The 27,379-nt window shown below is 44.8% G+C and overlaps 1 protein-coding gene across 1 annotated transcript; it reads right to left on the reverse strand.

The window, feature by feature from the left end:
- LOC120747874 (biotin--protein ligase-like) lies at nucleotides 1–27,379 on the reverse strand. Its single transcript, XM_058424368.1, is given in 8 exon segments — nucleotides 1–41; nucleotides 353–482; nucleotides 14,610–14,792; nucleotides 17,584–18,461; nucleotides 20,104–20,266; nucleotides 24,037–24,189; nucleotides 27,189–27,220; nucleotides 27,223–27,379. Coding segments are annotated over 8 exon segments (1,737 nt in total).

A 27,379-nucleotide genomic window follows, 5' to 3' on the forward strand; every position in this document is an offset into this window, starting at 1 on the left:
CTACTCGAGCTCTCTGCTAAAAACACAATTTACAGTTCGGTCTGCGGCGATAAAGAGCAAAAACGGAGTGTTAAAACAGTCGAAAATGCTTTTATTAGCGCTAAGTCAGCTCCACACCCACATACAACAAGCAAATAAGGACTCCTCTGATTTATTACAAATACACCGTCGACGCGTTACGCGAAAAACTCAAGTTTAGGCTCGGTAAACGATAAAATTTTATATTAAAGCACGGGACACGAAAAATCAGGGGGCGAAAAAAATCTCATTCACCAGCGCGCAGCTTTGAATCCCAGAAATTAAAGCGCAGCTCTTTAATTATTATTATTAAAGAGAGGGGAATTGGTCCCACAGCAGCCCCATAAATCTGGTTTTGAGGGGAAAGGACCCAGAGGAACAAGGTCCACCTTTGACACGACATCACCACGTAACGCTTCACCAAAAGGCTGATAAATCAGAGGTCCGCGAGGTGGTGATTTATCCTACCAGGAAAAAAGGTGTGAGAAATTACGGCTCGGGCGTTTTAATTCTTCCCGACACCTACTTTGTAACAGATTTGTTGTTTTTCTGCAAGGAAAAGTCTACGGTAAATTAAACCTGGGTGCGACTGGGCTAAAAATAAGCCTAGGCAGAAAGACGTTCCACTTTTACGCTAAAATCCGAGCATTATGCGTATTAAAGTGGGTCAATTTTTATTTTTTTTTAATTATATAATCAAAGTCACGTTTGGAAGAATAAATGAAGATGTAAATCTAACCCTAAATGCCGGACGCATATATATGAAATCGCTCTCAAAAGTATTCTGTATGGACTAGGAAAAAAAAAATACAGAAGAATTCTGTTCTCAGCTAATAGGGCAATAAATTAGATGCAATATATTCAGCAGCTAAAACTGGCTCTCTTAAACAGCCATCACATAATGCTATTTTTATTTGGTACCAAACTTTTTTTTCTTTTCCCCCCCCCCTAAACTAACAACAAAATTGTTTGTTGAAAATCTTGGAATTAGCAGTAGAATGATTGAAGTAAATAAAACCTAAGAAAATATTTTTTCTTCGCACTGATAATACCCAACTCTTTGCTGAAGGTTTCCCAGCAGGTTTGTTTTGCCTTTCAGCAGCGTTACGCACATCAAATGTGAATGAATTTAGTGTTCATGAATATGAAACAGCAGCACAGGAGCCAAAGATTCTCCTCTTAGCACTGTAAACACGCTTTAAAACTCCCAACAAGCTTTCAGCTGGACCTCATTTTTGCCTTTTCTGAGGAAAAAAAAAAAACCCAAAAAAACAACAAAACCTCTCCTCTCTGTCACACTGGAGGGATTTTGGAGCTAAAGAAATGTCTGTGAAATGTGAAGGTGAAACCACAAGACGTTTTCACATGGACCACGGCTCGGGGATTACAACACGGCCCCGGCCCCGAGCCTGATGTTCAACATGGATTTTATTTTATATTCCTTTCTAAAACACACCCAGGTTGACAAGAGTGGTTTGCAAATTGCAAAAGGAACATCTTGGAAAGGAAGGATTTCTTGGGAATTCTACACTTTAACTGCAGGAATACGCTTGGTCTGTTATCCTGCTCCGAAGACAAAACCCAGTATCAAGCTGCCACTAACCAATTTTCATTTAAGATCTCTTTGCTAATCGAAGATCTTTTTAAAAAATTAACATGACAGCATGGGATTTTTTTTTTTTAATTTAAAAAAAAAAAATAAACCCTGCTTTTTATTTAGCTTCAAAAATACGCCGTATACATATACAGCAATGTAAAACTTGGACAGCAAATAGAGAACCCCGAAAGAAGCCTCACTAATGCCCAGGCTATTAGAAATTATTATTTTTTTCTTACAAAACACGGTTGAAAATTCGGTATTTAAACACAGTATTCGCACAAGGCTCAGTTGTGAGAATGGATATGCAAATTCCATTTACAGCAATCCCCAGCTGCGTGGTTTTTAAGCCGTTGTAATTATTTTCTCCTTTTGCAGCCTTTTCAGATTTAACACTTTCTCCTGCTGGGACTGAACCTTGTTCAGAGCAAAAGGAGTAAAATTTTCTCCCTCAGAGGAAACCCAGGAAAATGAAGATCCAATCCTACACCGCACCTTGGATTTCAGGATCCAACAATGAGCTCCAGAGCCTCCGTAAGAGCTGAAAGTATTTCAGGGAGAAATGGGAAAGAAATGCCTCAAATTTAATTTCTCCTTTAAAGCTGGACGTAAAACTTATTTAATACTTACAAAATAAGATTTTATGGACCAAACCCAGGGGTTTGCCTCAAGTCCAACACCCCACGAGCTCCTACCCCACGAGGCCACGTTTGGATTTCCATGTCCAAAGTGAAAGCTCAGCACTGAAATTCAGGATTTTGGGAAAAAAGGAACTCCAAGAATCAGAGAAGGGCAGACCCAAAGCTGAGGCAGAGCAAAACACGGGCAGGGAGGAGCATTTCTGACAACGGCACATTCTTTATTCTGCAGGATTTGGGATTCTCCTGGGTTTTTTTGGAGGATAACCACCTGTCTCTGCCCCTGCAGATATCTGTGCTCCACCACTGTGAATAGGGGTTAATCTAAAGTGCAACACTTGATGCAGGACACGGCCCTAAGAGAGCTCAAATTGACTAAAATCAAACCACAGTGCCGCAAACATCTCTCACTCCTGTTTTTTAGGGCTCATCCGAATTGCACACCTGAAAAAGATGGTTTTTCTCACTAAAATTTTGCATTAATCCAGGCAAGGATTCGCTTCACTTCATTCTCTCCAGCTTCTCGACTTCAGAAGTGAATTTGTTCCAGTCCTTGCTTCTGTAAGGCTGTCCTGACTTTGGCTATTTTTCTTCTGAGTGTCACAAAAGGATCCAAATTTTTTTAATTCTACCGCAAATTCACTCCAAAGATAAACTTTTAACTGATCAAATATGAACCAACTTTGCTGAAAATCATTATATTGTAATAAACAGTCCCAAACTGAAGGGGCAACTTCTAAAAATGAATTGTCCTGAAGGAAAAAGTTTCAGGGATTACCTCAATCAGTACTAAAATGCAAAAAAAGGAGTTTAAAATGCACTTCCAGAATAGTTGCACACAAAATAATGCACTCAAATCAGACAAAATCTGTAGCAATAGGTGGCATTTAGTGATTAATTTCTCCTTGGTTAAATAAGGACAGTTTGGATCTGTTTCTTGAACATAATTGCTGGGGAAACGGGAGACCGTGAGCAAAACAATTATTATTTAATTTTGAGTTTAAAGTTTAAAGTGCTTCCAGTTTGCCAAACCAGTGGAAAGAAAAAAAACACCTCAGGATTGTGACAGTGGCTGTGCAAATTAAACTTTACCAGCAAATTATCAAATGCTTCTAAGAGGAAGAAACATCCTTGAACAGATGGAGAATTTTTTTTCTATGAAGCAATAAGGGCAGCAATAATCGTAATAAAGTTTAACGCAGCTCAAAAATGTCTAATCTGTTAATTCTGGGTTGCTAATTAAACAGAGTGCATTGTGCAGGGTGGAAAAAAGCTCGGAAATATTTGGAGAAAAATCCACTTCCACCTCCAAACAAACTGCAGAGATACCAAAAGGAAACCCTTATATTTTCTGGATATTCAAAAATACTCTTGGACTGAAACACCAAATCCAATGCTTACCCTCCCACATGTGTTTTAATATCAATATTGTAACAGATTATTACCAATATCTGTTAATATCAGTGCGTGTTATTAATATCACTATGGCTAAAACACACAGAAGGAAAAACCTCCCCTAACTGCACAAAGCTCCCAACTACATCCTTTTGAAATAATGACAGAAATATTCTAAAGGCAGAAAAACGGTTTTAAATGTCTCCAGGTATTTCTAACAAAAACCTTGGAAATTCAAATATTGACTTTAATTTGCAGCTCATACTGCTTATGGTAACTTTGGGAATGTGCTCCTCTTTCCAAGGGAAAAAAAAAAAAAAAAAAAAAAAGAATTACCATTTGTTTTCAGCTACTGTATTTTCCTTTCCATCAGCAAATTATTGTATGGAGATACCAACACCTAAAACACAGCTAAAAAATGGAAAATAACCAGACAAAAGCTCTCTCTGCAGGTGCTGTTCCTGACAGGGAGCAGTGGTACATTCACCAGTCCTAACGACAACAATTCCATCTTCGAAAGAAGAAACGTCTTCCAGACCAGAAAAATGCGCGGGTAATTGCTCACTTCATGTAATAAGTTCGAAAGTCAAAACATGCCAGATGCAATTTTTTTATTTAGACCTCGACAATCGTGCATCAGAACACAATTATTGCTCCTTATCTTGCAAAAGAAATTTCAGAAATACCTCCTGGAATTAATTTGCATCGATTCTGACTCCATGGAAACGCTGAGACGTGCTCCCATGAAATAATTTTTAAAACTCCTGAGGGTCTTAAGACGTTTTTCAGCTCCTAAAACTTGACTTTATTCCATAAACAGGGAACATCCAGGCACAGCTCTTAAAATGAGACGCTGCTCTTCCTCTAAATTATTTTAATCACGAGACCAATGTAACTTTTTATACTTATATTACGACCTGTTCATCAGTTGAATGGTAAATTACAAAAGAAATTATGAATAATTTCTTTGTTGCAAGTGTAACATCAAAACACAAGTCCAAAAAAAACCAAGGAGCCATAAGTGAATGGTTCAGTAATCCACATTAATATCCATATATATCCATATTCTCTCTTTCTTTCTCTCAGCAAATGAAAACAGCTTTATTTTTATTTAGTTTCTCTGGCTGAAGTTGTTAAGACATGGAATTCTGTACGTAAGTCCATATTCAAAGGAAAGAAGCTGAATTAAAAATTTACACGCGGGGTGTTTGTCCAGCAAATGTTTTGAGACTCGGTGATCTGTGAACCCACTCCGAAAGACTTCGGTTTTTAAATGATCTAAACTACAAATTTAAGTTCTCACCAAGTGCAAAAATCAGAAATTCATTACAATTAATACCCTCAAACTGAAGAAACTATTCTTTTCCGTGTTAAAATCTCCTCAATCCCGATCCTGCTACGGCTTGGCTTTTACTATTATTTTAATTATACATTTACTCAGGTTTTTTTACAAAGTAAGAAGTATATTTTTGGAATGTTTTCTGAAGTAGTTCCTAAAACATCTCTTGGATAAATTCAGCAGCAGGGTTTAGTGCAAGTTTGAGAAAGAACATGCACTAGAGCAGGAAAGTGATTCTCAATAAAACAAGCTGTAAAAATCCAACGTTGTCCTGCATTTCAGTGAAACCATCAGCCCAAAGCAGCGGAGTTTTTATAGCTAAAATTATGAGATATGTACGTAACAACCAGCAGCTGTAGGGAATGCTAGAAAACGCAGTAATAAAGTCATTTTCTCCATGTTCAAGTCTTACTCCTTACCTCTGCTCTTCAGCTGTTGCCCCATTCCCCTCTCTCCTCCTCCCACACAGCCTCTGCTTTTTCATCTGCTATCAAACCAGATCCACCAGCTCTTCCTCCTGCATTTTTTCTCTCCAAAAAAAAGTCCTTATCCTCATCAGTCAAGGAGCATGCTCTGATTTACACACTCCATGGAGAACTCTCATCCCAACTTTTCTCAGGGCTGGAGCTCTTCTCTGGTCTCCTCTGGGCCTCTGGCACTTTTATGATCTGGCGTATTTAGTAAGAAATAGGTAAAGAAATGAGGTAATTTCTGAAATTTGAGGTGGCCAATATGACTAATACAATAAAATTATGCGCAGATTTAAGTAATTGCATATTTGTAAACATATTAACACATATATACACGTACACGAGGCTGAATATAGAATTATGGAATTACACAGGTGCAGGGCCAAACTTCATCCCTGCTGTGGATCCTCCAGGAAATGCTGGCAGAGATAAAACTGTGACCAGCTGAAATGGGTGAAATTAAACCACCTCATCCTAAGAACAGCTCTGGATGATCTAATTGTAAAATACAGGTTGCCCTGATGGACCTTTACACAGGATTCTTTTCCTGGCAGGAGAAAAACCCATGTACCGCGAAAACAGACAGCACAAGATGCATTCTGATTGGGTTTTTTTCCTTCTGAGAAAACCTTCCATCGATATTCCTACAAATCCTTTGTCCTTCATGTCACCAGTCCAAGTGCCAAGTGAGTGGAGTGGTTTATTAAAGCAGAACATGTTCTGCTTGTTGGGAACACCCACTGCAAACCTCCCCAAAAAAAAGAGCTTTCACGGGACACTTGCAGCAGAAAACTACAGCAAACTCTCTGATTTCAGCTAACAGCTGCTCTTTAATCAGCTTTTCACTCTAAGAACTGCATCGTGTCAGCCAGACAGGCACATGCCAAATTCCACTCCCCCTGCACCTGGAATTTCCTGATTTCCTCAACATCTCAGAGACCATGGCTGGAAATGGACTGTCAAAGGAGAAACACGACACAGCCTCCAGGGCAGTCCTTTCCCCATCAACTGCTGGCACAGGTCACACCTGAGAAGGGTTTTTTTTGGAGCCTCTGCCCAGTGACAAACTCGGAGAACACCACAGTGTCTTTTAAATCAGTAACTCAAATTAAAACTCCCATCTAAATTCTCCAGAATAAATCTAGCTTGAGAAACTCGAAGAATAAACGTTGTGTTGTAGCTCATTTATTTTTTCTGATATCATTACTGCGTAACTGAATTGTCAAAGGAATCAAATACATATCCAGGAGACCTGAATGTTGCAAATGCAGTGTTTCAAAAGCAGCTGAAGTTTGCAGGTTTTTTTTCTTTTTTGGAAGATGCTCCTATTTCCTCTCGGTTATATAGCCATTTATTTATCTACACATTTATTCGACTCGTCCCTTTAATTAAAATACGTGTTAATTCAATATCTATTCTGGCCATAATGAGAAGCGAAGCTACAAAAGGAGCCCTAATGAAACTGTCTGACAAGCAGCACAACAATTTCCCATTGTGGGAAGGAGGCGTCATTTCTGAGCAATGGTAACTCGAGAGGATCTCCGGGCTCCAGCTGATGCCAAGCCCGCTCTCATTTTCCCAGTCTCACTTCCAGAAATTAGCTGCAGGCCCCATGGACAGTCAGGGAATCTTGAGGGTTGGTTTTTTTTTTAATGTTTGGAAATCCTCCACTTTTGTCAGATCTTTACCAGTGAGGTCCGAGCGGTGCCAAATGGCCGCGGATCCGCGGCGCTCGTCACAAGTCAGGGATTGCTGCTCTCCAAAATCCCCCATCTGCTCCAGGGCAGCCCTGACTCCAAAGCCTTTATCAGGAGCGCTGAAACAAAATCCACACCCAGGCACTTGAACTGCAGCCCCCACGCCAAGGCAGAAGGCGACACCTGAATTGGGATCGATCCACCGAGGGTTTGACTTTTTCAATTCGGATCCCCATCACAAACTCCAAGATAAAACCGAGCCTAAGGAAAGCCAGCCTCAGCACTCTGCTGAGTAAGCTGTACTCAAGGAATGCCCAGGCCTGGCGCTGCTCTCTGTCGTCTCAAGAGTGAGAAATCAGCAGCAGACCGAGATCACAAATGTTTTAAATATAGATTACATAAGCCATTCCGGGGGCATAATGAAATTTTCCATTCTCTCCAGTACAGAAGGAACATGCCTGCTGAAGAAAGTGGTTGTGAAGTATCATGCACGCTGACTGGAAGCCAGCCTTGAAACATGAGAGAATCCAATTCCATGAGTGGCACTTTGGTCAGATGCCAGCACATCGTAATTTCACATCAGAGCGAGCTCCACACAAAGATTAAGGTACAAAAGGCATTAACTTTTAGTTCTCGCAGCAGCATTAAGACCCTTTTTATGGAGATTGCTACAAACAACATATTTTCTTTCACTCCTCAAAGCTTCCTGCACTTTCCAAATGATCCTCAAAAGTATTTTTTGAATCAATAAAACACAAAATCAAAAACTACACGGCCCAAAAGCTGTTTACAAACCATCATGCAAAGTAAGAATGCTGTTCATTATTATGTGCCTACAAATGGGCTTCGTGCTTGTTTAACAGCAACAGCACGCTTGTTGCCACCCTGCAGAAGGAAGACAAAATTTGAAGTGGAGAAGTGTCAAATGAAGGCAATGTTTGCCAAACTTCCCTCTCCTTCTCCCCTAAATATGTGGGAAACACTGCCTGAAGATAAACAGCAAAAAAGGAAAAGGTATCCTTAACCTGGAATCCCTCGGCTCCACTTTTGGAATTCCCCTCATCTCTCATCAAGATTTCCTAATTGGAAATGTTTCACTGTGTTCTGACGCTACAGGCCACCGCCTCCTGTGGAAGTTCAAAAGCTGTTTTAAAACTGAGGAAATAACATACAGGGCAGTTGCTGCGAAGACATTTTAATGCAAATCTCTACACAACACACTGTGCATAAAATGCTTTCCATCCCTGCCTCGTTTCTTCCCCTTGAAATCCAGCTCGGAAGTGTCCCCTGCTGGCAAACACCTTCCCCTCACTACAGGAGAAGGAGGAAAAGCCTCAACTGCAGCCAGCTTTGGGAGCAACAGAGGTTCCTGGTGATTTTAGGACAATGACAAGGCTGATGTGGCTCAGCTGGGCAGGGACACTGGTCAGGACTGGTGAATGCACCGGAAACACCTGCAGCATCCCGGCTTTTCCTCAAAGAACAGCTCCAGGAAAAAAGCTGACAAAAGTTTCAAGAGTGAACAAATTAGGAGATAATTCCAGCCTTCTAATAATTAGAGGATTCCAGGATGGATTGGTTTGGGAGGGATCGTAAAGATCATTTTATTCCCACCCCTGCCATGGGAGGGACACCTTCCACTGTCCCAGGCTGCTCCAAGCCCCAGTGTCCAGGGGCAACCACAGCTGCTCTGGGAATTCTATTCCAGGGCCTCAACACCCTGCCAAGGAACAATTCCTGCCCAATCTCCCATCCAGCCCTGCCCTCCTTCACCTTAAAGCCATATTTAGAGGAGGCAGCACGAACAAAACTCATCGTCAGTCAAATCCTGTGTCCCACCAGGATAAACAATCTCTCAATTGACCACTTGAATTTTTGTCTCACAAATCAGTAAAAAGCCTTTTATGGTTTCATGGCCACGTTGCACTATAGGGTTGGTTAAAAAGTTGCCTCTGAACAAAGAGCCAAGGAAATTTTCCTGAAAAATTTTCTTGTGACTGCGTCATTAATCCTCATCATCTTCTTCTCCATGCCTTCTACCTGCAGTCACTATCACTCACTATTCCTGATATCACGGAATCATCAAGGTGGGAAAAGTCCTCCAGGATCACCCAGTGCCACCAGCATCACCCCAACCCTGTCCCCAAGGGCCACATCCAGACTGCTCCTGAGCACTGCCACAGACAGTGACTGCAAACCTCCCTGGGCAGCTCAGCCCAAGGCCTGAGCACTCTGACAGGGAAATTTTCTGTCCCAATCTCCACCCTGAGCCTGCCCTGGTGCGATTTGAGGCCATTTCCTCTCCTCCTGTCCCTGCCCCTCCTGTCAGGGGCTTGTGCAGAGCCACAAGGTTCCCCCTGAGCCTCCTTTTCTCCAGGCTCAGCCTTTTCCCAGCTCCCTCAGCCTCTCCTCACAGCACAGGTTTTCAAGACCCTTCCCATCTCCACTGTCCTCTGCACACAGGCAAAAGGGTTTTTTTGTTTCAGAACAAACCCATTTTTCAAAGTAAGGTGTCAATTTAATGTCCCTTAGTGATCCAAGCCAGCTCTTTGCATCTGAAGAGAGCCATGAAAAGGAAACCATCAAACAGGACCTGGAGGGGCTGGAGCGTGTCCAGGGCAGGGGAGGGAGCTGGGGAAGGGGCTGGAGCCCCAGGAGGGGCTGAGGGAGCTGGGAAAGGGCTGAGCCTGGAGAAAAGGAGGCTCAGGGGGAACCTTGTGGCTCTGCACAAGCCCCTGACAGGAGGGGACAGCCGGGGGGGTCGGGCTGCGCTGCCGTGTCCCAAGGGAAAGGAGGAGAGGGAATGGTCTTAATTTTGTCAGGACAGGTTCAGGTTGGAGATTAGAAGGTTTTTTTTTCCTTCGAAAGACTGCTCAGGCCTTGGGCTGAGCTGCCCAGGGAGGTTTGCAGTCACTGTCTGTGGCAGTGCTCAGGAGCAGTCTGGATGTGGCCCTTGGGGACAGGGTTGGGGTGATGCTGGTGGCACTGGGGTGGCTCTGGGTGATCCTGAGGGGCTCTCCCAGCCCTGATGATTCTGGGATTCTCTGACTCTCATTCTGTGCCTCTTGGCACGAAATAACCTGTGAGAAGTGTCCTACCCTGGACTGGTGCAAAATCTTCTCCACAAACTCAGCCTCCTTTAAGCTTTCACCTCTACCAAATAACTGGAACGCCAAAGCTTACAAATTTAACTCAAGAACCAACAGTTCTACGAGGAAACTACACTAATAAAAATGTGCAGAGTAATAGAAGACTGAGGAGAAGGAAGTAAGATATAAAATATCTTTCTAAATACACAGAATTTGTTCCACCGTGTGATTCTGCGATGAGTGTTACAAATGTTCACTGAGGCACAAGAGGAGATATCACTGAGATACAAAAACCAGACCAAAGCAGCTCTGACCTGTTGAATCTGGACACAATTCCTACATAATTTCATTATCCTGAGTGCTAATGAAACAAAAAGAGGAAAAGAGGGAGTTACAGACTCTCAAAACCCATCTCCCTGGAGAACAATTCCCTTCAGAGAACCACACTCCAACACCAGCAAACAGCAGGAATTATGATCAGAATCCAGACATCGACACTTCCCATGAATGCCCACACTGAAAAAAGTTTCCTTCACAATTCGTGTGGCCCTTCTGGGTTTGCAAGTTTTTTTGTTGTAAAGAAAATAAAAGTGAATTTGAGGAGGGGAGAGGGAAGAACACCAAGGCAGCAAACGCAAACCCACCCACAGGCGACTCAAAGCCTTGCAGCCCAACAAATTCCTTTGAATTTATGATGGAAAAGAGCCCTAAATCCATGGAGTTAAAGCACAAATATTTTTAATTGATAGCACAGATATCAGTCCTTAGGAAAAGATTCACACATACATTAAATCCATTCCCCAAAAGCAATAAGGTGCTTCAGCAAATAATTGCTGCAGGCGCATTTACATCGCTTCATCAAATCTTTCTGTCCTCGAAGCTGCTTTGCCTTGAAAGGTATTTTCATTTCTAGCCAAGAAACAAACTTTCAAGTACAAAGGTTTTTGCTCATTTCAAATAATACACGTCATACGGAAAAAATAAAAAAGTATCGAACACAAATGGTTTATCAGTGATTTATTCAAGTCTCTCACAATCCTCAGCTCTTAGGTTACTTCTGAGCCAGAGAAAAGAGCAAATCTATTTCCTGGAATAAAAAATTCCCAAGAGTTCTTGTTTTTTGTCCTACTGTCTGTAAGGCTGGGATGATGCTCATGCTTCGAGGGTAAGAGAAAACATGCAAATCTCCCATTTTGGAGATTACACATTTTTGTAAACCAAAAACTTGGACAGCAACAAACACTCTGGAGTTTCAGTGTAATTCCCCCTGATTTTAGCACTGGAAATGAAAAAAAAAAAAAAAAAACCAGAAACACGAAGTTGAATCTCAAGTCCTACAACACCCATGAATATGCATGGAAATATTTCAGAAAGGATTGTCTCAAAATGTACCCTGAAATCAGGGTTCATTATAGTGTTAGCTGAGAGCTCAAATTTCCCATCCTCAAAGGAAGATTTACTCAGGATCAAGCGACTCCGCATTTTCTCGGCTGACATCATGGACCTGGAATTTAAAAGCAGACGATGCCACCCCGGAATCGAGACGTGGAAATCTGCTCTGAGCTGAGCTGATTCTCCTCCAGCTACTGAGTTACTCAAACGCACACGCACAAAAAAATGAACTTGGAGCCTGAGGAGTTTTTACTGGAGTTTTAAGATGAGCAAATGCGTGGGTGTAACAATTCCTAAGGGGAATGATCACCACTGCGACAAATCCCATTCTTCAAGGAGCAAATCCTCCCATTTGAAACCTGCGCTGCGCCTCCCCCGGCAATAAAACACAATCCTGGCATTTACGTCTGAAAAATTATCCTTGGAGATGGCTGAAAGAGCAAAGAGTTGAGAGTTTAAGGGCAAAGCTGCAGAAAAAATCAGATCTCTGCGCCTGGAGCTGCCCACTGAACATGTGGGTGCCAGACGACAGATCAGAGGCTGGGGCACTTTGAGTCCCCTCTTCCCACGGGGACACAGAATTTCCATCTCAGTTCGCTCAACTGTCCTGCAGCCCAGCGAGGAAAGGAGAAAAACACAAAGGTGCTGGGTTTTGGGATCAATAGCGGCCTCTAAAATTCCATGTAGCATCAAGTGGTGTAGATTTAATTAAGCTTTTAACCGGCATTTCAATTGTTCTTCATTCAAACGCTGCCTTTGCTGTTGTTGCAGCAGAATCTTCCCTGCTAAAAATCTAAAATTCTTAAAGATGGACATGACCATCCATTATTGACAGCAGGGCTTTCATTTGAATCTAAAATATAGTAATTCCAGTCTTGCTCATGTTTTGTTGGCTTTTTTTAATCCATGCAGCAAGACTGTGGTTTTAAAGCCCAGGAACTGGAAATTCAAACTTCAAAATGTGAATCCTAAGGAAGAAAAGAAAACAAATTCCAGTGGAAAAGGCACCAAGCAAGACTCACAGAGTGGAGAAGAACATCTTAAATTCTCAATAATCACATTTTCATCCATCAGCAGCGTGGGTTTGACGGGATTATTGACAGCATCTCGACAACGATGCAGAAAAACACAAGATTGTCCAGGGATTCAGGCAAAGGAAAAGTCAGGATGAGCTATTCATTCACGGAATAAAGTTCAAAGTTTTATCTGATGCCCAAAATGTAGCAGAAACCAGGCCTGGTGAAAATTCTGAAGTGGTAAAAAATGGAAGAGGCGCCAAAGAAATCCCAGAGAACAGGGGACAGCTCTGCTGTAAACGGAAGAACTCCCCAAACCGGCACTTAAAACTGAAAGAATTTTATTAATATTACCCCCCAAAAACCCCCCTCAGCTTTATCCTCCTCTTAGTGGAGTAGAAAATGCAGAGCAAACCCAATTATTATTTCTTCCTCATAAGCAAAAGGAGCTTGGGGTTGCTAAAATTATTCAGAAAAACCTGAGTGAGGGGAACCAGCAGTTTTTAAAGACGATGGAAATTCCAGTTTGGGGGATGAGGAATCCCTCCTGAGCTGCCAAGCCTTGGAACAACCAAAGTATTTCTCATTATTTTTGGATCTGTTAACAGCACCTTGAGCTTGCTTGAGCATTAACTGACTCATTCTGGCATTTTTATCACAGAGAATCCAAGAAAATCATCCCAAAAATCACTTGCGGGCAAGACAATTAAGGATTCCCTCAAGTAATTCAGATTTTTGGTACCTCCCGGCTCTCTGGGAAAGCAAGGAGACCTATGGAGAACAGGATGGACGGAGAAAAAGAAGTAATTTGTGAGAAAGCTAAACTCTAACACATTCATTATTTATTATACTCTGCTCTCTCCTCCTTAGGCACTGCAGTTGTTACACACAATTTCCTTTTGCACGAGATTCTGGAATTGTATCATGGCTAAAGGGAAAGCCATTAAAACACTGACTACACACAGCAAAACCACCACTAAAATAGGTGAATAAAACGATTAAAATCACACGAAACCACATTAAAATGAACGAGGTTCAGGGATAAAATAATTTATGGGTAGAATTTAGGGGTAAAATTTTAAAAACTAATTGCGGTGTGAACTTCAACGGAAGAACATGCAGTTAAAATATCTGTACTTGATGGTGTGCAACCCTGGAATATGCCACTAGATGGCAAGTTTGGATAGAAATAGGCTGAATTTTCATTTACGGCACGTTTGAAAAGTCCAAAAGGCATTGGACAGAAACAATCGTGAAAAAAAAAATAGTGGCAGAGGAGAACAGAAATAGGAAGAGCTCAATAAACAAATCTTGTGGCTGGAGCACATTTAATGCAAGTCAAAAAGGTTATGTGGGTTTTAGTTTTGTTTCCACATTGCCACACGAAGAGAGAATCAATTCATACACAATCCTGGAGTCATATTTTAAAGAAAAACAAGCGAAAAATAACTGCTTTATATATTCCTCACAATTCTTCAGAGCAGTGTCTCATGGAGAGCTGATCACAAATACTGGGTTACCAATATTCCCAGGAAATATCACAAGGAGTATTTCAAATATTCCTACATCCTCAGGAATCAAGATTTTCCCTGTGCAATCCCTTCCCAACTCACTCCACTCTGCTCTTCACAACTCCCACTTTGTTGCCAGCCCGTGCAGAATTTTTTATCTTGATTTAAAAGAACGATAAACCCTGGGTTTTAAAGCTGCTATTTTCTGGAGCAAACAATTAAGGAACAGCGTTAAAAAGTCTTTAACAGAAATACAGCAAACACACAAATACAGTAAAATTAACCCCAGTGGTTAAAATCAGAATTCCTTCCAACAGAGAACGAACAGTGATGGATTAAAAATCAAACTTTTTGCTCACCTGGAACATCTGTCGAAAACCCTCCACGCAGAAATCCCAAGGTTTAAGAGAACACTGAATTTCCCTGGCAGGGTAAATCCCAGCTTACCTCATCTGGAGAGAGCAGATAAATGGGTGTGAGCACAGGAACTCCTCTCAATTCACAGCTCAGCCCAAGGCACGTCAGCATCTCCTTGAGAACTTCGTATCTCTTGGAATTGCTCATCTTGAGCAAATTAAAATCCTCTTCGGTCTGCACCTCCACGCAGCTGCTGTCCAGCTCCAAATGGGCCTGGCAGGAGACATTGAAAAATAAAATCAGTTTCTGGTCCGGGGATCACAGCTGTCAGTACACCACAATTTCCTCTAAAAAATCCGACCTAAAGTTTCCCTTCTTAATGAAATTTATTTGGAGGATTTGATCAAATTTGTATGTAACCTGAAATTTAACCTCCTGCTTTTCAGGTCTGCCAGAACCAACAGCAAGGTTGGTCATATTCTGGCTTGTACAAGAGCAGGATCCCATCACAATTAAAATGACATTAAAACTGAAATTCCATTGAATTTGAAATTCCGTTAAAATTGAAATTCCATTAAAATGATATTAAATCTGGAAGAGCTTTTTAGAAGTTGTACGAGACATGGAGAACTCTAGCAAGTCCCATGAATTTAGTGGAAATCAGTGCAGCTAAAAACCCTTCTGTCTAAAAAAGTTACTTTCTGTACTGGTAGAAAAATCACTCCTCATGCTTAAAAGTTGAAATTAAATGCAAGAGGGAAAAAAAAACCCTCCTTCACAGACCTTTTTGGCTCCTTCTTTTCTGCTTTTCCTTTTGGGTTACAAGGTATTTCAAAGCCCTTGCACTCTCTGCTGTTAAATAAAGCCCTCGGTTTTGTTCATTTCTTCCATTTTTGCAGAATTTAAGGATGTCCTCTGTGGTTTATATATTTTCCTTGAAATTCAGGGGAATGAATGAGTGTGGCTGCCCCTGGATCCATGGAAGTGTCCAAGGCCAGGCTTGGAAAAGCCTGGGACAGTGGAAGGTGTCTCTGCCATGGCAGGGGTGAGAGGAGATAATTTTAAGATCTTTTCCGACCCAAATCATTCCACAATTTTAAAAAAATATATTAAAAAGGAGGCAGGACACCCCCAGCCCCCAGAGGAGTACAGAAAAGAGGGAAACAAACCTGCCAGAATATTTCATGGCTGATGTCACTGCCTGCCCCCCGGAAACAAAAAGGGCTTTTCAAATCCAGACTGGAAGTCATTTAGAATTATGAAATGTCACACTGATTCTTTTAATCTGATTTTTTGAAGCTGTGCTCTGGATGTCCTTTTTATTTTTTTTTTTTTGGGGGGGTGGGGGGAAACCTCTGCAGTATTAAGTTTTACTACAGCAGGAGGATCAATTTAAAGGGTGAAGCAAAGCAGAACTTGCAAGGACAGAATCAAATCCATTTTCCACCAGCAGCAGCAGCCTGGGGGGCAGAGCTGCCTACAAAAAAAAAAAAAAGCAATAAATATCCTACAATGTCCAACAGAGTTCCCAAAACTCCAGCAGATTTAAGCTGATAAAAGACAAAAACACTTCTAAGAACTCCCCGAATATTTCCGAGCTCTGTAACTGCTCCAAGAGTCTCAATACCTGATCCCCGAGCACTTAAACTGCTGAAAGAAATAAGAAGTTTCCTACCCAAAATATTGCTAAAAAATAGAACCTTTCACAAAGTTTGTTCATCTTTTATACTCCTTAACTTAATCTTGGCAGATTGTGTTCTCTGAACATGAGGCACCTTTGATCAGCCCCTTCCATCACACACAGCTTTAGCTGGGAATATTGAAACCATTTCAATAATCAGTGACCAACATTCACCTGCCCATGGAAGCTTTCCTCACCCATCATCCAGAAGGTAAAAGAAAGGAAAGATTGTGAACACTTGAACTAATCTGTTTCGTTTTTGAGTGGGTTTTTTACCAGAGATCACGATGTCAGAATACTGGAGAGGCACCTATCTCCTGGGATATTATTTTTAAGTGGAATGAATGATTTTGGCTCATCCTGGCTCAATTCTACCCCCCCAGGTTCTCTGAGCTATTTGACAGGTGCAGAATGTTAAACATTTAAAGCTTTAAAGCCTGAATAAGGACTCAGGAAACATAAAAAAAGCTTCCAGCAAGGTTTATTCTGCACGTCTTGGCTTCGCCACAATTCCTACTCTTGTAGGGATTTTGGGGGATTTATTCCCCACCTCCCAAAATCTGCTCAAGCTGCGCTCCTGCACCACTTCCAGCAGGCTGAAAGGGAAAGCTCTGCTCTGGAAGATGACAGAATCCCAGAATAATTGGGCTTGGAAGGAGATGATCCCGTCCAACCCTCTGCTCAGGCAGGATCACCTGGAGCAGGTGACACAGGGAAGTGTCCAGGGGGGTTTGGAATGTCTCCAGGAAGGGAAATTCCAGCAGAAACTCCCTGAGCAGCTGCTCCAGGCCTCTGTGACCTCCACGGAAGGAAACGGCTCCTCATGTGGAGGTGGAACTTTTTGTGGTTTAGTTTATGGCCAGTGCTCCTTGTGCTGTCACTGGGCACCACTGGGAAGTCTGGCACCATCCTCTGGCACCCCTTGGAGATATTTCCACGGAATGACGAGTGAAATTCCTGCTTCCTGCACAGAACTCCTCCTGATCCACACATGCTTGGCTGCACGGTGAAAATAAGAAAGCGTTTTCACAGCAGTGACATCCCAAGAGAAACCCACCCTGTGTTTGGATCCCCTGGACATCCAGGACAGCCATCCACACCAGGGAGGGTGGGGAGGATGAGTGTTCCCAGAGCAGCTGTGCCTGCCCCTGGACCCCTGGCAGTGCCCAAGGCCAAGCTGGAGCAGCCTGGGGCAGTGGGAGGTGTCCCAGCCATGGCAGGGCTGGCACTGGGATCATCTTTAATGTCCCTCCCAACCCAAACCATTCCATGAATGCACACCTCCCCTCGACAGGAATCCCCAGGAACACGCAGCGGGAGCAGTTTTTGAGGACTGCGCAGCGTGCAGCAAGGAGGAAACGGATTCCTCCCTGCCCCCAGTACCTGGGAAAGGATGGCTTCTCCCCCGCCGCTCCCGTGAGTCAGATGCACGATAACCGGCTCTTTATCGCCGTTATTTAATCGGCTCCACACCTTCACTCTGCTGGCATCTCCCTTCAGCCCTTCCTCAAAAACACAGCCGCTGACCAGGAGGTTCAGCTTCACCTCGGGCCCGTCCTTCCTAGAGACCACCAGCTCCCGCACGGCCTTCCTCAGCTCGCTCTTGCGCTTTACCCGCACGCCCCCGAAGGCGAAGGACGAAGAAAAGCCAAGGATCTTCCCCCCCTTGGACAGAAACGTCATGAACTGCTTGTGGCTGCCCTCAGGAATGGGCTCCTCCGTGGCAATGACCAGCAGCAGGGCGTTGTCAGCCCAGGGGTCCCTGAGCACCTGCTCCTGGCGCAGCTGGTAGATGGCGTAGCGCTCCGCGTCCACGCACTCCCCCAGCACCGAGCTCACCCGCTCGAACCTGGCTTGGGCAGGCTCAGAGCCCACGTAAATCAATATATTAGGGGGCTTCCCAGCGAGGTTTGCTCCCCTCACTCCTTTCTCCAGACGCTCGTCCTCCTTCTCCCGCGGTCTGCCGCTGCGGTCGTCGGGAAGCTCCGGAATGTTCTCCGCGGAGGCGAATTTCACCGATTCGATGGTGCTGTTTTCCAGCTGCAGGCACTCGTGGCAGCTGGAGATGTGCAAGTGGAGATGTTCCTCGGCCCCTGTCTCCTCCTGCTCCCTTTCTTCTTCCAGCTTGGATTTCTCCTCCTCGCTCTGTCCTGATCCTGGCTTCCCAGCAGGAGTTACTGCATCCATGCCTGAGCTTTCCTCCTTCACCGACGGCGCCTCCTTTGCCAGCTCCTTCAGAGTAGATTCCTTTAAATGGACAGCTGGGAAAGGTAAAGGATAAAAAAAAAAAAAGGTTAGAATAATGAGATTAAAAGGGTTATGATAAATATCATTAACAGCAGAATTTAATTTCTGTACAGATGCTCTGGAACAGCAAGAATTTCGCTTATTTGACACAACAAATCCTATTTCCACCCCCCCAGAACAACAGAGATTTGCACTCGTAACATAAATCTGAACACAAAATGAAGACAAGAAAATACCTCTGGAAAAGTACTGCTCTTCTAAGGAGGGCAGGGTTTAAAACCACTTGCTGCTGTTTTGAAATAAACTATTTTGAAATAAAGTGAAGGTATTGGGTAAGACAGATATGGAACCACGTCCCTTGCACTGCTGAAGGCTGCAGATAAAGGTCTGGCACAAGAAAAGGAAGCAAAAAGGTATCTGAACTGATTTCAGTCTGCAGAAAGGAAGACAGACCCACCCACAAGAAGATCCCGGAGCTAAGAAACCAAGGGAAAGCAAGAAAACAAGAAGAACTGATAAAAATTCCCCTTTTCCCCTGAAAAGGACAGAAATGCGAAGGCATCTCGTAGCAAAAACGAGTGAGAAGGGCAAAGATGATAATTCCCAACGTGAAATGTGCAGAGCAAAGAGGAGAGAGAAAATACTCCTCGCAAGGGAGGGTTTCTTCAGCTGCTGAGCCACGAAAATGCTTCAAGGCAAAAATCTGAAAAATTTTACTCAACCCTTCCACACTCACCCAAAACCAAACACACTTATCACGCTTTTAATTCATATCACGCTTTTAATGAAACAGAATTTTGTTGCAGATCCAACTTCAATCCCTTTCCTTACGGAACTTCATCCCCTTTGGAGCAGAAACATGAAGCAAGATTTTTTTTTTAATTTTTTTTTTTGTGAGATTCCCAAGGGAATTTCACAGCTTCCAACCTCTGTTATTCCATCTAGAGCCTCCCCCAGCCTGTTCTGGAGCAGCTTTCACGCAGCACTGGAAGCAAAAGGAAGCAGGAAACATTTTAAAAACGGAGTGACTGGCACACTCTCAGCTTCCATCCTTCCTTGGGGGGATATTTATGCACAACAGCACCAAGAGAGGCAGAATTTTCCCTCAGATTCTTTTGGGAGAATATTCCTGTGCTCTTGCACTTCAGCTACATGTTGATTTTGTCATTCCTTAATTTCTGCCAGTGCACTGTGACCTACACTAAAACAACACCAGCAAAGCAAATAAAAACCCAACAAACAAACAAAAAGCCCGATCAATTTCTTCTCAATCCAGGTTCTATTTCAGACAGGAAAAGAAAGAGAACATTTCCTTAAAAACTTCCAGTTTTGCAGGGGGTTTTTTGGTGTCTTTTTTTAATAGATTTGTTAATCTACCAGACAAGACTTCAAGAAAATATTTTCTAATTTCAGGTCTGGAGCATCCTGGGATAGTGACAGCCCACGGGGAGTGGGAACGGATGATTTTTAAGGTTCCTTCCAACCCAACCCACTCCACCATCCCATGACCTAGAGGGATCAGCTGCCTGGAATCCCAGCAGGAAGAGAACTCCGTCAAACGCAAATTTTTTCAGGCAGGTACAACAACCAAGTGCAAAGCCCTGAAAACAAGCAGAACCCCAAAATGCTGTTAAAAAGGATCAGGAGGATACTTACAGACGATCCTGTGCGGCACCATCCCGTTCTCCATCTGCAGCCTGTCTTCCAGGAAGGCTATTCCAAGGCTACTGAAATTATCTACACTGGCTTCAGCAATTAACTTAAAAGGTTCACCAGGTTTATAGGCCAAGGGTGAACAAAAGTCTGACCACTTCACAATCTAGAACAGAGCATATGGATGGCTTTCAGTCGGGAGAGGTCATGGAAAAATCCCCCAGTATCAACAGTTTGCCAGAGGAACTGCAGGAGAACCGAATACAGCCCCAAGGATTTGCTTTAGGCAGCAAAGATTGAGCCCTGATGGAAGAGAACAACACCCGCAGCAAGTGTTGGCAGCAAATTGGGGGTACAAAGGAATCGTTTCCCAAAGATCAAGGCTCTAAAAAGCTCCCAGCAACAAAATGTCACGTTCTGTAAGGGAAATTCTGTTTGGATTTGTTTCCTCCAGCACAAGCTCCAAGCAAGATTGCTGATAAAAAGAACAAAAGCAAAAGACAGGGGTTTGATAAAACGTTATCAGGAGCGTTAACTAAACCCCGAGGGTTCAAGATGTTTATCTACATCAAAAATTCCTTTTTCCAGGCTGCACAAGTAGGAGACACAACTGGATACACAAACCAGCTGCTCTCCCATGAAGGAATTTTTTGAGGCAAGGAAGCAGCACCTGCCTTCATGACCTTAAAAAACCCCCAAAAATCAGCCTTTGCCACGTCCCAAAAAGAGACAAAGTGCAATTCCCCCAGAGCAGCTGCAGCACTCTGACAGCACTTCCATGGGGTTCACCTTCCCACGAACACACAGCAGACGTAAAACAATGGCTGAGGTAAGGAAAAACTTATTTTGAAGGCACAAACTGAGGGTGAGCTGTCAGTTATTCCACTTGTTCATAATTAGCCCACCAGAGAAATGTACCTTTTTTATTTCCTGCGATTAAATGGTTTACATTTAATTGAACGACAGCCGAGAGAATGCAGCTCCAACTTTTGGTTTTGTGGTATTTCCCCAGGGAGCAAGAAGAAAGAACAAACAACCCTGATGGTTCTGTCTCCTTTCTAAGCCATTCTCAAAGGAGTTTCTGATTAGCACAACCCGAAGGAGAGACCGTTCCGTCACAGAATGCCAGCATGGTTTGGGATGGAAGGGATCTTAAAGCTGATCCCAGTGCCACCCCTGCCATGGCAGGGACACCTCCCACTGTGCCAGGCTGCTCCAACCTGGCCTTGGGCACTGCCAGGGATCCAGGGGCAGCCACAGCTGCTCTGGGAGTTCTATTCCAGCCCCTCAACACCCTCCCAGGAAAGGATTTTTTCCCAACATCCCACTTAAACCTGTCATTTTTCAGTTTGAAGCCATTCCCTGTGTCCTGTCCCTGCAGCCCTTGGGAATTGTCTCTCTCCAGCTTTCCTGGGGCTCCTTCAGGCCCTGCAAGGCCACCCTGAGCTCAGCCCAAAGCTTCTCCTGGCCAGGCTGAACAATGCCAGCTCTGCCAGCCTTTGCTCCCAGCAGAGCTGCTCCATCCCTCTGCTCATCCTGCTGCCTCCTCTGGGCTCTCTCCAGCAGCTCCACGTCCTCCTGTGCTGGGAATTCCAGGGCTGGGGTCTCAATCCAGATTTATATTTCTGGCCTTTGGATATCTAACAAGAAACCTGGTTGGGTTTCTTCTGGTCCATGACTTCTGGAAAGATCCCCTCTCCAGAAGGAAAAGGGGAGCAGCGCGTGTGGGGCTTCAGCACTTTGAACTTTGGGGTTAAGCCCAGCTCCAGAGCACGTCCCAGGTTCAGTGTGACTGTGCTGGAGGGTGAGAGACCTCCAGAGTATTTAAATGTCCTTTTTTACCCAAAGAACAGGCACAAGGAGGTAACACCCACACCTGGAAACCGTGAGGAAGATCTGTTGATGCTCTGGATCTCTCTTTCGTGGCACCAAGTAAAAGTTCAGGTGTGAAATGTAGTTATTGCTGCGGAGTGGAAATAAACTGAACCCACAGAAGTAATTTACAAAGTTAAAGCTCTTGTCAAAACCTATGACCCTGAAATCCTGCTTTGGCACCAATCCATTGGCTCCAGAGCACGGCAAAACCCCTCAGGGAGTATTTTCCAGCTTTCTTGCTACAATTTGAAATCAAAATTCCATCAAAAGAAGGACAAAAGGCCAGCTCTTAGCAAGAGATGAGACATTATTCACACCCCTGTTCTCTGAGTCCCCCTCATTTTCACCAGTCACAGATCACTGACACCCCTACAAAAACCAGCTTTTCTGGCCAGAAATTCCCCCAAAAGCAGCGTGCTCCCACAGGCCCTGGCTATGGTGACAGCCAGAGGTCCCAAAATTAAGAGCACTTGACTGTGTTCACACAGAAGAACAATAAACAAAATAAACCAGGAGTCCTCTTTAGTTCTGATTTTTTTTTTTTTTTTTTTTTGCCTGGGGCTCTCACTTTTGAGCTTTCTAATTTAAATTAATTATTAATGTCCACATAAGAATGCAAAATTTCCCATCCTAAAGAAAATGAAAGTGAACCTAAGATTAATTAAAAAAAAAAAAAAACCCACAAAAAAAAAACACCTAAAGAATATATAATTAGAGCTTCAATGCAGATGTTTTTGTGGATCTTTCTGCTAAAAAAAAAAAGTAAAAATAAAATAAAAATCTTCCATCCGAGCTGGGCCAGCACCGGCCAGGTGCACTCTGAGACAAGAGGGAGGGCACAGCTCCTTCATCTCCAGAAGCAGAGCCCACCTGGATGGATTCCACCTGTCAATAAAATCATCTCCAAAGCAGCTGACACAGCTTTTCTCCAAGGAAACGTGTGCCATGGAGATTAAGGATGAGAAGACTGGAGCAGAAGAGGTCCCACCAAGCTCTGGGAGCTCCATGAAGCCAAGGATTTCCCCTGAAGCAGCACTTCTGGCAATCACTCCTGACTAAGAGCCCCAAATCCGTGCTCTGCTCTGCCCTGGCAGGGGGTGAAGGCGCCCCAAGGCCGATTGCAGCCCCGAACCCGGAGCTGAGCCCGTTCCCAAGCTGTGCTCCTGCCCTCAGATCAGTCTGTTCACCAAGCCCTCTGCTCCCCACGCTGGCTCCAGCAGGGGATTGCTGGATCATCTCCTGCAAAAACGACCTGGGAACCACGGGCTCCTCACCCAGGGGAGCAGACAGGCCACCAGCAGCTGTGGGCGGGATCTGCTGAACTCCAGGGGAGAGCCTGAAAGGCGATTCCAGGAAGCAAAGGTGACAGATGGCCCTTAGGGACACTCAGGACAGCGCCTTCTCCATGGCCCCAGGGGTGACCCCAGCCTGGGGCTTCATGGAAGAGCTCTGGAGCAGGCAGCCCAGGTGTTTTATTTCAGCCTGCACACACACACATCCTGCCAGGCACATCTGCCCTTTTCCCCGTGCCCTGGAGGCAGAGAGATCCATCTCTCCTCGCCAACAGACTTCCAGTGCCTAAAGGGGGCTGGAAAAAAAAAACAAAAAGCAGGAGAAGGATATTCCACAAGGGCCACTGTCCCAGGCTGCTCCAAACCCCAATGTCCAGCCTGGCCAGGGATCCAGGGGCAGCCACAGCTGCTCTGGGCACAGGGTACAGCTCCTGATGCCCAGTCTCCCATCCAGCCCTGCCCCCTGGCACTGGAAGCCAAGTTCTTGTCCAGAGCTGCTCTCCTGGAGCCCCTTTAGGCCCTTTGCTCTCCCCAGGCTGAACAATCCCAGCTTCTCCCAGTCTGCCTCCAGAGCAGGGAGGGCAATTCCCACCCACAGCCAGAGAAAAAAACGCTACTGAAAATCCTCAACGAAATGTCTCTGGCTCTGCTTGAAACACAAAACAGAGCTTAATTATTAACAGCGATTCAAAGGAGGCAATTCCCTTTTTTACTCCCAATCACAAGCCGCCTGCAGCCCCTCCTCTGCAAGACACAAGGAGTTTCTCACCTCCACTGAAGAGTCAGGGGCTCTCTGCAAGCTCTCTGTGTGAGCAGAAACGCTTTCTGTCACAAAGGCGATGTGCTCTGCTGGCAGCAGCTTCTCGGGGTGAAGGAAGGGAGAGATGAGAAGCACACTCCACCTGTTTAAGTCATCAAGGAACTGAAAGAAACGGGAAAGGAAAATTAAGTCTGCACAGGAAGCAGCAGATTTAAGAATTCCTTTCTAAATTATGCCCAGCTTAAATTCAGAGCTGACCCTCCAGCCTCGCAGGAAGGGTGATGATTATTTCACATCCCCCACGAGACCAAAAAAAAAGGGGATAAAGTTCTGAGCCATTACAAGGGAGCACTAGAAGTAAAACTGAAAGTGGCAAGCCACGTTTTGAAGCCAACTCAAACTCCAGCTTTGAGCTTTACAGGAAGAGAGAGTGGAACACAAAACCCCTGAGCCACTGGCACGGAGACTCTTGTGGGACATTTGCCACTGGCAGCATTCCTCACTCGCCTGATCCTCCTCTCCCATCCACGCTGAATCCTCATGCATCTGCATCACAACTCCTCATCCACTATGAAACTCACAAAACATACAGAAATAATTCGTTCAGCATCAATTTTGTTCCATGAGTTGCTCTATCCACCACTCAGCAGACCACTGGACAAGAGTTTCCTTTATTCAATTACAAAAGATTCCCTCTCCTGAGCTCACCAAGGAACAAACAAAGCACAAAACCCCGGATCACCAGGCCAACAAACACGTTTGAGACGCCTCACAGCTTCTCAGGAAAACACAACACCAATTTTTTAATTTTTACGTCGATTTTTGCATTGAACTTCCTATTTAAAAAACGGCAAGCGCTAGAAATAACTGCTTCGCTTCTGCCACACCACGAGCACACACCCTCAGCAGGAGCAGGAAAGACTCCCTTCCCCTCTGGCACCAAATTCTGAGGCTGAATGTGTTCATCCCTGCACACATCACAAAAAAACCACACAATATTGAGGCTCTGGGGGCAGTTCACTGATCCAACCACCCTGGGTGAGCACAGGAGCTGCACAAATACCGATTTCTCCCACAGGAAAGTGAACCCAGCTCAGGAGGCTTTAAAAGTACCTTAAACATCCGATTTGGCTAAAGATCAACCCAGGAAAAAAAAAAAAAAAAAGCCTTTCCAGGTGATGATTTATGGCTTGTTAGTGTCTTAAGCAAGCTACTGATCACAGTCCAAGCTACTGAGAGAGCAAAGGAGCTCTGCTGGCTGCCCAGAAGCCAAAAAATAGAATCTTAGTTAACCTTTTATCTCTTCGCAGGTGATGTAAAGAGCTCCCTGGTGATGCAGGGCCAGAGCCCTCACACCGAGGTGCAGCACATCAAGGATCCTCACACGCTGTCACCACGTATTTTAAAGAGACAAAAACGTACTGAATAACAGCGCCGAGCCTGTGCCAAACCTCATGCCAAGCTGCAGCTCCCCAGAGGGCTTCCCAGCTCCCAACGAACCCAGCAGATTATAAAAACTGTCTGCATGAACAGCACTGCAGACAGAAAAAAATGTGCTGGCTGGGCAAGGACTGAGGAGAAGCTGCTTCAGAAACGAGCAGGAGTGGAGCAAAGAGCAGGAATCAGCTGAAATCCTCTTCACAGAACAATAATTCAGGGTGACTGAGGCAGAAGTCCCCTAAACACAGCTTTGTTTTGGTTTGGAGAGCTTTATTGGAATGTGAATTAGGTATTTAACTTGGCTGTGAAAGATTCGGAGATTGCCACCATCGCCCTGGAGCGTGAAATAATCCGTTCATTAAATAGCAAAAAACCCCCTAGTTTTAAATAGAACCAACTCCCATCAGCATTTCTAATCCCGTTTTCCCTCACTGCAAACGTTCTCTTTACCCACTGAACTCATGAAAAGCTTCTGTGCTTCCTGAAGAACACTCAGGCACTGACACGCTCCATAAATCCCTTCCCAGCAATGCCTGGAACAACTGAAATAATTCCCAACCACACACACACACACACACCAACATCAGCAAAAAGCAGAGAGCAAGAAGAGCCTCACCCAGACCAATCCCGGCATTTAGTGACAATTTTAGAGAACTCCAACATCCATTTAAATAATTCAGGCTGGCTGGGGGCAGTGCCAGGGGAGTTCCACTTCTCACCCTGAAAGTCAAGCAAGCTCACTTTTAGTTTTGCTCCCAGCAGCGCCAAGTGGAACTGGTTCAGGCACAGGATTTTTCCACTGTCATGGGCTGCCACAGCCTCCCCCACCCCTGCTCATTTGTAAAAAACCGCGATTTTCATTTTCCCCCCTCCATTTTTCTCACTTAAAACAACGTTTCGTACGGGGAGGAGACCACGGCTCTCAGGAACCAAAGGCTCCTTTCACATTCCAGGGCAGATCCAGCCGCATTTTAAACCCCTGACACGAATCTTGAGCGCACAAACACAGCACATATTTTTAGACTAAAGCCTCATATGCGCTCAAAGAGGCTTTTCCCAGGGACGTGGAGTGACAGGACAAGCGGGAATGGCCTTAAACTGAAAGTGAGTGGGTTTAGATGGGGCTATTGGGAGGAAAATCATCCCTGGCAGGGTGGGCAGGCCCTGGCATAGAATTCCCAGAGCAGCTGTGGCTGCCCCTGGATCCCTGGCAGCGCCCAAAGACATTGGGGCTTAGAGCCCACGGCAGGGGTTTGGACCGGGACGATCTTTAAGGTCTTCCTTAAAAAAAAAAAAAAAAAAAAAAAAATCTTTAAGATCTTCCAACGCGAACCACTCTGTGACTCGATGAAATTCTCTCAAGCTCTCCCAGCCAAGCTTTCCTTCTGTCCTTGCAAAGCTGCACTTATTATAGACAGATATAAACATTTGTAGCACACGGAGCATCCCTCGGCCCATCTCCTACTCCAACGAGCTCCGGCAAGCAGCGAGGAGATGGAACCACAGCCGAGCTGACGTTTCCTACCAAATCGACCACCTGCGCGTCCCTTCCTCCATCCCCCCGCCTGTGACAGCGCGGGGAAATCCCCTCCGCGCGTTATTTTTCCCGATCCCAAACCCTTAAAAAAATCAACCGCGCTGCTGCGCGGGGCCGGGACGCGCGGGGCCGGGACGCGCACGCACTCCGCCCCCCGTTCCCCGCAGCATCCCCGCGGCTCTACCTGCGCCTCGCCGGTGCAGAACACCTTTCCGCGATGCGGAGGCACACGCGCTCCCCGGGCTGCGGCTGGCGGGCGCAGAAGGTGAAGGAGCAGCGGGAGCGGTGCAGCCTCCGCACGGTGCTGCGGACCAGCGCGGCCGAGCGCGGCCCCCAGCGCGCCCACAGGTACAGGTAGCACAGCGTGATCAGCAT

This window comes from Hirundo rustica, unplaced genomic scaffold, assembly GCF_015227805.2.
Source record: "Hirundo rustica isolate bHirRus1 unplaced genomic scaffold, bHirRus1.pri.v3 scaffold_252_arrow_ctg1, whole genome shotgun sequence".
NCBI classification, from domain to species: domain Eukaryota; kingdom Metazoa; phylum Chordata; class Aves; order Passeriformes; family Hirundinidae; genus Hirundo; species Hirundo rustica.